Here is a 12,865-nt window from a genome sequence, read left to right as displayed (position 1 = left end):
ATAATACTAATATTTCTTTCTTAACAATAATCTCAAGTGTGGCTGAACTGTTACAGAAATATCTTTAGGAACTTAAAAAGTAAAACTTCCAATTCCTTCCACGACCTGAAAAATTGATGACAAAAATGACAAAAAAGACATCATGGCTAAAAGAAATGGATAATGAATGATATAATTAGTAATGAGGAATTCCTTAGAGTCAGTCCTTGCTAAATCTCTTAATCCTTCTTACCTCCAAAATAGGGTAAAAAGATACTTACCACTAGGCTGCATAGTCAATGGACTTAAAACTGGTCAAGGAATTAAGATGTTTGGGATTTATCCCTGGATCCACCAATACCTTACTCTGACCTCTGACAAGTCAGTTTCTCTGTATGTTAATTTCTCCATCTGTAAAATGGGGGTGGGAGGAAGGAGGACACTTATTACCCCTTAAAGTACCGAGACTTAAGTCTTAACAAACTGGCTATATTATTTAAAAAGTAGGACATTTAGATAAATCTTTTTTGCTTATTAGAATATCTCAGGGTTGGGTAGTACCTTATAACAAGCACCACAGGTTTAATTTAACTAAGGCCCAATATTCACAGAAATCAAGAATACAGGTATTTGCTACATTTGGTCCCAGGCAAATACTGCATATATATATAATTTCCAACTAACCAGGTTAAACCAAAAACTCAAAAGATACTAAAAATCCATTAACACGGTGTTAAGGACTGAATGTGCTCCCCCACAATTCCTATGTTAAAATCCTAACCCCAATGAGACTGTATTTGGAGATAGGACTTTCAAGGAGATAACTAAGGTTAAATGAGGTCATAAGGGTGGGGCCCTAATTTATCCTTATAAGATGGGAAAGAGACATCAGAGGTCTCTCCCTCTCCCTCTCTCTCCACAAACACAGAGAAAAAGGCCAGGTGAGGACGTGGCCAAAAAAGTGCTTGTCTATAAGCTGAGAAGAGGCCTGACCAGAAACAAACCCTGCTAGCATCTTGACCTTGGACTTCCAGACTAGAAACATGAGAAAATTAATTTGTTGGTTAAGCCACCCAGCCAGTCACATTTTTTTATGAAAGTCTGAGCAGACTGGGGCGCCTGGGTGGCTCAGTCGTTGAGCGTCTGCCTTCGGCTCAGGTCATGATCCTGGGGTCCTGGGATGGAGCCCCACATCGGGCTCCCGCTCAGCAGGGAGCCTGCTTCTCCTTCTCCCACTCCCCCTGTTTGTGTTGCCTCTGTTGCGGTCTCTGTCTGTCAAATAAATAAATTAAAAAAAAAAAAATCTTAAAAAAAAAAGAAGTCTGAGCAGACTAACACACATGGTCATAGGAAAAATGAGGCTGTAATTCTTTTAGAGCACCTGCCTCATGCAACACTATTCAGTTTCCAAGTTGCCCTAAAGAATCTTCACTCTTTCTTTTACCATAGTCTGACTGGTAGTAAAATAAAGCAAAACAAAATAAAAACAAAACAAATACCATATTGGAAGTTAAAATTATATCCTGTTTTCAGTGTCAACTGTGTTTTCCCTTAAAGAGTTTAGGCAACTAATTTAGGCACCGAGCCTCAGTTTTCTTGTCAGTAAAATAGGGATGATAATCCCAATGCTACTTGCATTACTAGGTTGTTGGGAAGAACAAATGAAAAAAATGCCTTTAAAAGCACATAATATAGTTAAAAGGGATTATTAAGGAAAAACTTGCTGTTTGCTACCTTTCTCAGAGGGAAAAGTAAGATCCTGCAATCACACAATGTACTTACAAAGAGGACACAGGACATTAGCGCCTCCTATTACTAGTTAGCCCCTAAGGATTCAAATGTTTAGTTTTTGAGTAACGACTCTAAGAAGTACCTGCCAGAATTACTTCTACTTTGCCTCTTCTCCCACTGGCTTCCTCTTACTGCGGACTGGAACCTTTAGAAAATTCTCATAATGCAATCTTCTTGGGGGAAGTAGAAGTGCCTGTATTTATTCCAAAAGACTGTAATGACACTAAGAAGCTGGAATAAGAAGAGTAACCTGAAACCTCAAAATGCATGTTTGGAACCCTGAAACATTAAGAGAGAAATCTGTGGAACATCCTAGCAAATACAGCCTCTTTGATTTCTGAGAAAAGAGCACAAGAGCACAGACCAGTGCTGTCCTGTAGAACTTTCTTTGATGTCAGAGATGTTCTGTATCATATAATGGGCAGCCATTAGCCACGTGTGGCTCTCCAGCACTTCAAATGTGTGACTGAAGAGTTCCATTTTTGTTTGTATTCAATTTTTATTAAATTTAAATACACACATGTGGCCGGCGGTGACTGTATTGGATAGTGCAAGATCTAGAGGATGTAAAGATTCTGGTATTTCTGGAAACCCTTGAGAGAAAAATCACATGTAGCAGAAAAATTTACAAGGCTATGGAAGCATCCTTTCAACACGTGGCAAAACAATCATAATAGGCCATCATCCCCTGAAGCAAGGAAAAGTAGAAGAAATTCCTCATATATTAAGAAAACAATTTAGTTATAAAGTATCATTTATATCTTAAAAATAATAATTATTAACATTATATAGCTATTATTAAGTGTTTACTATGTACCAGATATTGTGCTAATTATTTCAATAAAACCATCTTGTTAAATCTTCACCAGTGTGATACCAGTTAGTATGCTATCATTATCCCTTTTTACCTAATGAGGAAATAATACCCAGAGAGGTTGAATAACTTTCTAAAAGGTTATAGTCACTAGAAAAGCCAGTATCTGAACCCAAACTATGCTCTTAACTACACTGCCTCTCTCCAAAAAAAAAAAAAAAAAAAAGACAAAAAGATAAGAAAGAAACCTTATAAATGCTTCTAACATAAAATAGCCCAACTTATATATTCTACCCACTTTACTACAGTAAAAATTGAAGCACTGATGCTTATTAGCTTGATCTGGACACTGAATTAATATTAAGCACAGTCTGGGATTTAATGAGGCAAAACTAGATTAAATGGAGGATGTCCAAAGGTACCATGTTTTAAATATTCATAGAGCTTGGAAAACACAAAAGAAGTAAGCAGGCTTACATGCACATATCAATGAGAGAGGGAGAGAGAGGGTGGGGAGGAAGGGAAGAAGCGACAGAGGAGAAGGGATGTTTTTCTCAGAAACAGAAACTGGAAAACAGAAAAAAGACACATCAAATGTACTTCTGAAAACCCATTAAGACAGAACTCTTTAAACGCTAGATAGCAGTTGTGATTTTAATAAACCATAATCCTATGCCGATAAGCATAGAGCTCAAAAAGGAAAAGCTGGGAGAACACCTACCCCACTGTGGCCATGGAGGACAAGCTACAGAGGAGGCGGGAGACAGACAAGGGACTAGTTTGGGATGTACCACTGATTAGCCACTCTCTCTTATTAGCAACTATTCCTAGTGCCTTTTAGCTGATTCTCTGCCTCCAGTTCTCCTTCATTTACTTTTACTCTGTTCAGAGAGAAGTGTGATGAGATGGTAATATTCCTCTGGGATGATCTGCCAGAAGAGGGGGAAGGGGAAGCAAGCTAGGCAATCCCTTCCTCGTGGAGAGCAATAAATTCCTGTCTTGTGCATGCAGCAGATGTGAACAAAGAAGATGGAACAGATCTCTCCTTGGCAATCATCCCTGCCCCCACTCCCTCTGTAGCAATTATACATCTCTGCACGTGCACACAGAGAAGAACCCCAGAGAACATCAGTATTTCCTTTAACAAGCAAAGCAGTTAGCAATGAATGGCTAATGAAAATGCAGAGAGGCCATAACTCCCTTTGTCTTGCAGGCAGTCCTAGCAGACTTCAACTATGTATAAGTGTACCCTTCCCAGAGGCTTACAGAAGTGTGATCCAGAGCATAAGAGAAGCTAATGCTTTCTACAAATTTTCTGGCTCATATTTCCTGAACAGGGAAGAAGTTTCGTGGACCAGTGGTGCCACATCATACTTCTTGGCAGACATATATGGATCTGATGTCATGAACTAAGTAACGCACAACCACCACCATCATCATTCCTGTCAGTATCCAGAAAAAAGGAGATAACAGTATTGGATGACCTATTCTGCCAGTCAGAACACTGTGGAGGTGGAGTTTTATGTTCAAATCTAGACCCTATACTCTGAATGAGATATAGGCACACAATCCTATTCAAAGGAAAGCAACAAAAAGAGCCTGCTCTATGAAACTGTGGAGGTTTAACCAAGAGAAGAGAAGACTCGGGAAACAGGAGAGCTGTTTGCAAATACCTGGCATGTTCTCATGTAGAGGAGAGATGAGATTCGCTCTGCTTGTTCAATAGTACCCCAAGGGACAGAACTAGGACTAGTGGGTGGAAGCTATAGGTAGACAGGCTTCAGCTCATTACTAGGAAGAACTTTCTGGCAGTCAGAGGTATCCAACCATCAGATAAACTCTGGGAAGAAAAGGTATGCATCTGCCATCATGGAGGGTATGGAAGCAAAGGTAAGGTAACTTCTTGGTTTAAGTATTAAATCATGAAAAGGAAGAGGGAGGTTGGACTAAGTAACCTTAAAAGGCCTTTCCAAATTTGAGATCCTACAATTTTATGGGGGTATGGACCTCCTGCTTTCATCATTTCAACACTGTACAACTTTAGGTTTGCAGCATGGACAATATCTATTTCTACAGTACCAACTTTTCCTCTGAAGAAGGCTCACAGAAGCGTGATGTGGGGGCAGAAGAAGTAACAGCATCATCATTATCTTCTTCTTTCCCTTTTGCTTCTGCATCTACTGTGTACTGACACCATGGCAGGCACTTTACATACCTTCTCTCTCTTTGAGAGTCAAGTTCCAGCTAGGCTACCATGAGAATGAGCCAGGAACACATCATCTTTGGTTTTTACTTTCCTCATTTGTAAAATAAAGGGGCTGAACTTCATTCATGATCTGTAAGATCCCTTTTAAGTTCTATCATATTCTGAGTCTATAGGCAGCAGCATCAAGGTACCAGCCCAATTATTTCCTCCGTATCTGTTACAACTTAAAACGAGGCGGTAACCTGAAATATCTTCTTTCTTTGAAATAATGAACAATGTGTGCTGCATTTATTTTACACAATACAAAATTTAGTGTAAATGGAATTTTTAATAAAAATTGAAGTCTATTTTCAGCACACCAAGATGCTTAGTTTAACTTTTAAAGAAACCTTTATTAAAATAAGCTAAATGTTTTACTACAAAGTAACTTGTTCTATAAATTTGGATTTTATACACTGGATTTTCTCTTATACTATTTTGTTGTCCACTCAAGTTATCCATGCCGTCACACTGGCGTCTTTTCCTTTGTGCTTGGTAATCGGTCAGATGGTATAACACAGAACTACAGGTTTGGAAGGAACAGTAAAAGCCATTTAGTTCAATGCCTCCTCCTTCCCTGACTCCAATTCCACCAACCCCAGCCAGTGTCTGAAACTTCTTTCTAGCACCCCTACCGAGTGTCTTCTTATACCTCCACTGATGAAGATCCCGCATCTCCCCAGGAAGTTCCTTCCATTCTTGGCTGTGGATCTTGGCCTGAGGAAAATGACTCTCAGTATTTTTTCTATCTCAATAACCATGAGGGAATCCCAGCATACTTCCATTAGTAACAGTAGTTTCATCTACAACTGAACTTTTAAAAGAGGTCTCTCAAGACAGCAAGATAGTAATGGGAGGGAAACTTTCCCTTTTCGTTCGGTATACTTCTGTTGTCAAATTTTTCACAGTGCGTATACATAATTTTAACACATACATACATTAAAAAGAAAGTGGTCCAAGGGGGTAAATGTTTATCACAGCAGTGGTAGGGAGTTAGACAGGAACAAGGCCCCTTAGGGAAACAAAACAGAAAGGGAGAGAATGGCATGTGTTTGATGTGACACCTCCACTAACTCTAATATATGGGGGGGCGGGTGTTGAACATCGTCTACCTCCTTGAAAGTCACTGCTCATCTCTATCTCAATTGAGTATGCCTGCTTTTTAGGCATTTTGGGGCAGCTTTCATGTGTGCAGGGAAAGTGAACTGCTTTCTGGTCTTATCAAAGTGAAACTCAATGACTAACTATATAATATGTCTCACTGTCTAATGTATCTGCTTCTTGTTCCCTCCCATTCACCTAGTCCATAGTATACTATTCTGATTGGACACTCTGCCTTCCAACATTACACCTCTATGGTCTGTTTATTTTCTCTTTACCGTAATGGGTTAGCACTGTTCCTAACTATTGAGACTAATTAACTGAGTCCAAGCTCAAGGGTATTTTTACCAAATTTCCCTAGATTTCCCTCCTTTATTATGAAGATCCTGCAGCAATACTGCCAGGGTTCGGATCTGGTTCTATCACTTACTAGTTGTATAACCTTGGCCAAGTAATTTAACCCCCTGTGCCTTGGTTTTCTCATCTTCAAAATAAAGACAATAACAGCAATTAGCTCATTTAGGTGCTAGGAGAATTAAATAGGATACACAGAAAGCACTTAGACCAGTACCTGGCCATTGTAGGCAATCACTGTTTGTGTACACTGTTGCTTCCTTCTTCTCGGTCGTTATCAACCGCATGCCCTGCTATTAATTAGGAAACTGTTTTACTACAGACCCAAAGCGTTTACTTGGTAATTTCTTTCTATTGAATTTCTATGTTCTTTCTTTATCAATCCAAAGCATTCTTGACACGTCAGCATAGCTCTCTCTGACAAATCCGATTAAAGTGAAACTTTCTCACTTAGCATACCTACTACTCCAGCCTGTTTTCATTACATTATGATACACACTCATGCTTCACCAATTCACCTTCCTTTTCTTTCATACCTCTATTCAAAACCCATCTCCTGAAGCAGGGTTTGGAAAACTTCTGTAAAGAGCCAGAGAGTAAATAATTTCAGTTTTATGGGACATGTAGTTTCTCAACTCCACCACCGCAGCATGAAAGCAGCCACAGGTAACACATTAACAACACACATGGCTATGCTCCAAAAACCCCTTATTTATAAAACAGGCGGCCAAAGGGTTGACTTATGAGCCACGGTTTGTTAATCCCTGACCTAGAGGACTTCTTCCCTAAATCATTCTGCTTGGCTATGATCATCCCTCTGTTCTACATCAAGCATGTACCGCATTTATTTACAAGCTTCTAAGTATTTGCATGTGGTCAGTCTCCACTAAGACTGGTGTACATAACCTTTAAGGAGAGCTAGTCTTTAATTCTTTAAACAAAATGTATCTGAGCCTAGGAGTAATGAGGGCCATTAAGGACACAAAGACAAAGTCCTAGCCTATGCTCACAAAGAACTCACAGATTAGCAGGACAGATAGCAATTCAAATACACAGTCATAGCATAATGTGATTTTTGCTCTCATAGAGATTTGCTATACAAAGTGCTCTGGGAAAACAGAAAGGAATGATTAACTTTGCTTGGGGAAGTGAGGAAAGCTTCACAGAGATGAAGTTGAGCTAGGATTGTCAGAAGAAAGATGAATAGGCATTTTAGGCAAAGGGAATATAGTACAAAGGTACTAAGGCATGAAAATGGACAGTGTGTTTGGACAACAGCCAACAGTTCATTATAGATAGAAAAGGGTACGGTAAGCTACAGAAATAAAGGGAGATGAGAATAGAAAAGCAGGTAGGCAGCAAACGAAGAGCCTCATGCACCATACTAAGACAAAGGTATATTACATACTGAGGCATCTGGTGTCATCTCAAAGAGTGTTAGACACTCAATATCAAGATCTGACTTATTAATGATATTTTACATCCATAAAGGGATTTTAACTTCTTTCACAGACTTGTACATACATTATTTCCAATGTTCATACAGCTGCCATATTTAATACTTACATGCCTTCTAAATTCTGATACTGATCATCAACTTGTGATGCAGTGAGAAGAAAAAGATTTAAAGGCAAAGAATCTAGAACTAAATCGTACAGCACATAACATGATTTTTTTTTTTAAGATTTTATTTATTTATTTGAGAGAGAGAGAGAATGAGAGAGAGCACATGAGACGGGGGAGGGTCAGAGGGAGAAGCAGACTCCCCGCCGAGCCGGGAGCCCGATGCGGGACTCGATTCCAGGGCTCCAGGATCATGACCTGAGCCGAAGGCAGTCGCTTAACCAACTGAGCCACCCGGGCGCCCTAATAACATGATTTTGAGTAAGTCTCTTTACCCCTCATTGTTTCCATAAAACAGGAATAGCAACTATACCTACTTCACAAGATTACTGTAAAGACTATGTAAAACAATTATGTGAAGAGTACTTTGCAAACTATAAAGAGCTGTATAAACGACATGCAGGATTTTTTAAAATTGCAGGATTAAGTTGGCAGAAAAGGGTGAGAGTCTTTTATTCGCTCTAATCGCTTTTTGTGACACATACATTCATATACAACCTAATAGAGGAAAACTCTCTATTTCTAATGCATATAAATCCGGGTTCTGACCTTTTCGAGGATCCGATTTTTGCATGGTACCATCAGCTATATCACACAGGAAAGCATTCCTCCTTAGCAAGGTGGAGAAATCTGGAAGCAAAAGACAGAAAAAAATTAGAAATGTGAACTACTGTAGATCAAAGAAGACACACAGTGAAATTAGGTTTTTATCAGAGGAAACCAACAGACTGGACATCCAGATAGGGCTTCCCAAAAGCAAATTAGATAGGTTTTCAATTTCCAGGATCCTTCCCTAAGCTTTGTGGGTTCAGAACACCGATTCTGTTAAAAATAGAATATATTCTTGAGGGCAGTTCTACAGATCGTTAAACAATGATGGGTAAATAAGAATGTTAACTTATCAATTTACTGTGAGAAATATAACAGCCACATGAAGTAAAATTCTATATGCCGAAAGAAATTTAAAAAAACATAAATGGAAAAGACATTCTGTATTCATGAATTATAAGACTAACATTGTTAAGGTGACAGTACTAACCAAAGTGATTTATAGACTCAATGCAATCCCTCTCAAAATCCCAATGATGTCTTTTGGAGAAATATAACAAGTCATCCTAAAATTCATGCGGAATTTCAAAGGACTCCAAATAGCTTCGACAATCTTGAAAATGAAGAATAAAGTTGGAAGAGTCACACTTCCTGATTTCAAAACTTACTACAAAGCTTGAGTAATCAGAACAGTGTGGTACTGGCATAAGGACAGACACACAGATCAATGGAATAGAACTGAGGGCCCAGAAACGAACCCTAATATATACGGTCAAATGATTTTCGAGAAAGGTGCCGAGACCATTCATGGGAAAAGGATATTCTTTTCAACAAGTGATGTTGGGAAAACTGGATACCCATATGCAAAATAATGAAGTTGAACTTTTACCTTATACTGTATTCAAAAATTAACTCAAAATGCGTCAAAGACCTAAACACAAGAGCTAAGATTATAAAACTCTTACAAGAAAACACAGGGGAAAATCTTCATGACATTGGATTTGACAATGATTCTTGCATATAACATCTAAACCACAGGCCATGAAAGAAAAACAGTAAATGAGATTTCATCAAAATGAAAAACATTTGTCCATCAGAGGACACTGAGTGTAAAAGACAACCTGTACAGAATAGGAGAATATACTGGCAAATTATATATCCAATAAGGGATTAATATCTAGAATATATAAAGAACTCCTGCAATTCAACAACAAAAAAACCCTCAAACAACCTAATTAAAAAACGGGCAAGGGACTTGAATAGACATTTCTCTGTTTATATATACAGATAGCCAGTAAGCACATGAAAAGATACTCAGCATCATTAATCAATAACAGAAATGCAAATCAACATCCGAATGAGATACCACTTCACACCCATTCAAATGGCTATCATAAAAAAAGAAAAGAAAACAAAAATAACAAGTGTTGCCAGAGTGTGGAGAAATTAGAATTCTTTCGAATAGCTAGTAGGAATGAAAAGTGATGCAGCTGCTGTGGAAAATCTCAAAAAGATAAACATGAAATTACCATATGATCCAGCATTCTACTCCTGGGTATATATCCAAAAGAACTGAAAGCAGGGACTAAAACAGATACTTGTACACTAATGTTCATAGCAACATCATTCCCAATAGCCAAAGGAAAGGAACAATCCAAATGCCCATCAGTAAATGAATGGATAAATAAATGTCCTTTATACACACAATGGAATCTTTATTCCATAAAAAGGAATACAATTCTGATACTTGCTACAACAGAAACACATCTTGAAAACATTATTCTAAATGAAATAAGCCAAACACAAAAGGACAAATATTGTTATGACTCCACTCATACGTGGTAACTAGAATAAGCCAATTCACAGAGATGGAAAGTAGAAGTACTAGGGGCAGGGCAGAGGAGGGAATGGAGAGTTATGATTTAATAGGTACAGAGTTTCTGCTTGGGATGATGAAAAAGTTCTGGAGATAGTAGTAAAGCCTATGCAACACTGTAAATGTACTTAATGCCTTTAAGTGGTTAAAATGGTAAATTTTATGTTATATATATTTTACCACACACAAAAAAAGGAAAACAAACAGGTAACAGGTGGATCTGCATCACAGTCCCAATCAACCATGTCACAAGAGAAATATAAAAAGCTTCACAGGGATTTAAAAGAAACTAAGTTCTGGAATCACAGCATTCTCTTTCCTGGGTAATCCTAGATGCAACCAGCCATCAATTTTCTTTATGACCTCCCATTCTGCAGGTTTCCAAGCTATCTTACTAAATGTCTAAATGCCACAATTTCTGCATCTTTTTTTTTTTTTAAAGATTTCATTTATTTGTCAGAGAAAGAGAGCACAAGCAGGGGGAGCAGCAGGCAGAGGGAGAAGCAGGCTCCTCACTGAGTAGGGAGCCCAATGTGGGACTTGATCCCAGGACCCTGGGATCATGACCTGAGCCGAAGGCAGACGCTTAACTGACTGAGCCACCCAGGCATCCCCAATTTCTGCATCTTTAATGTGGAAATAATAGTGTCTACTCCAAAGGGTTTGTGAGGGTTGAATAGCACTATCTATTTTAGTGAATGGATATAAATAAGTATGTGATAGGTAGGGGGTCCTTCTCCACCTCCCCAGCTTTTTGTCACATTACTAATCCCTAATGAAGTCTTGGCTCCATTGGCATTCACACAATCATCACCACAGCTCTCTGTGGATTGAAGGGCCTTGCTAGTATCTCTGTCAGAAAACTTCTCTTAGAAAGTCCAAGTCTTCTCTCCAAGACTAACAACATCCAAAAGAACAAAAGTAAATGTAGACAAATTCATTTTCTTCCTATCTCACAAATCTCTCCTATAGGAATCTACCCTCCCTGAGGGCAGAGACTGTCATAGATTTATTTTATATCCTACACATTACCTATATTAGAAAAAATAACTGTTTTTTTAATTGACTTTTCGACAATTCTAAGTTTTCTGTAACAAGACCTTGCATAAATTTCCAAGTATCTAAGTTCTGTTTCTATACTTGTAGTACAAAGCAATAAGGTAAAAACAATACCTATGGTTCTCTTTCAGTGATGAGAACTGAAGCAAAATATATGAGGTGTTACAGGGTGTGACAGTGACTATTTCAAAGTCTGCTACACTATAATTGTCTTGTACTAAAAGTGCCAGAAATAAGAGAATAAGTCCAATGTCCCACCTTGAAAAAACTCAATAATGAAGTTGATCTGATATCAGCAAAATTTAAAAAATCCATTTAATCTCCACTTAAAAACATCAAATCAAGTAATCACCAGAGAATAACATCAAATCAGAATTCATGTTGCTGATTTACTCCTAAATCACCATGGTAAGACATTCAATTTCACCTTATCTGACTGATCTAAACTCCTTCAGCTACACCAATTGGGATTACCACTGTATATATTTATTAAACATGCCTAGGTGTAAGACTGGAATCAGGAGGCAGAGAACCATAACAGAACAAAGAAACTGAGAGGTTACAAGGAAAAGAGGCTAGGATCATTCTGTTAAATAGACTTTCATATTGTTAACTTACAGAACCATCACAGGAGAAGGGAATCAACTATGTGCTAGTTTCTGTGCTAAGCACTTTAAAAATGACTTTTTAATAAAGTATAACATACATACTGAAAAGTACACAAATCATTAAGTATAAAGCTCAATGAACTTTTACAATGTGTCTCCAAACCAAGAAAGAGATTGTTATTAGCATCCAAAGAAGTACTCCTTTGTGTCCACCCAAGAGTAAACACTGTCTTGACTTCTGTCATTGTAGAATAGTTTTGCTTGTTTTGAACTTTATATAAACAAAATATACCACATGTACTCTTTCATGTCTACTTCCTTCCACTCAGCATTTTGTTTGTGAGGTTCATCCATGTTGTCCCTAGCAGGCATTTTTACCTTTATTACTTGATTTAAAGAACCCAACAATTCTAGTATTTTCCATTTAGTTGGGGGAAAAAAAAAAGCTGAGATTCTGAAGTTAACTGAGTGAGATTAATTAAGGCATCCAAGGTCACATAGCTACTAAATGGAAAGGCTAAAATTAAAGACTGTCTAATTTGAAAGTCCATGCTCTTTCTGGATCCATTATGCTTGCTTACTGTATTTAAAAACAACAAAAAATTAATACCTTTCCTGGTTTACTTATCATACGCCATATATATGTATAGAGGCTTGGCAAACAGTCAAGCACTATGCATATATAAGTATTGTTATCAGGAGGAAGGAGTTACCTAGTGCAACCTTTTATGACTGTGACCCAGAGACTTAACTCCAGGCATTTATATACAATGATTTTCATTCCTGAAAACCCTGCACTTTGTAAAAATTATGCACTAAAAACGGTCTTATGGGAAAAATGGAGTTAGGAATAGACTAAAAAGCCC

At 37.9% G+C, this 12,865-nt stretch overlaps 1 protein-coding gene across 23 annotated transcripts in view; it reads right to left on the bottom strand.

Moving 5' to 3' along the window:
* Positions 1-12,865, bottom strand: part of SCMH1 (Scm polycomb group protein homolog 1) — a 176,386-nt gene that overhangs the window by 130,673 nt on the left and 32,848 nt on the right. For 12 of the 23 annotated variants that reach the window (XM_064589342.1, XM_064589343.1, XM_064589353.1 and 9 more), the window contains one exon: positions 8,457-8,537. Coding sequence is in view for 12 of the 23 variants with exons in the window: in XM_064589353.1 (XP_064445423.1) it covers positions 8,457-8,481 (25 nt within the window). In the remaining 11 variants the exon portion in view is untranslated. Of the gene's footprint in view, positions 1-260; positions 391-1,852; positions 1,964-8,456; positions 8,538-12,865 lie in introns of all 23 variants that reach the window. The other 11 variants (XM_064589340.1, XM_064589350.1, XM_064589336.1 and 8 more) reach the window with 2 other exon arrangements.

Source organism: Mirounga angustirostris, unplaced genomic scaffold (genome assembly GCF_029215605.1).
Source record: "Mirounga angustirostris isolate CCGP_5_RB_7025 unplaced genomic scaffold, mMirAng1.0.hap1 SCAF_4, whole genome shotgun sequence".
NCBI classification, from domain to species: Eukaryota; Metazoa; Chordata; class Mammalia; order Carnivora; family Phocidae; genus Mirounga; species Mirounga angustirostris.
Note: the sequence above shows the minus strand (reverse complement) of the source record. Positions and strands in the feature narration are given on the sequence as shown.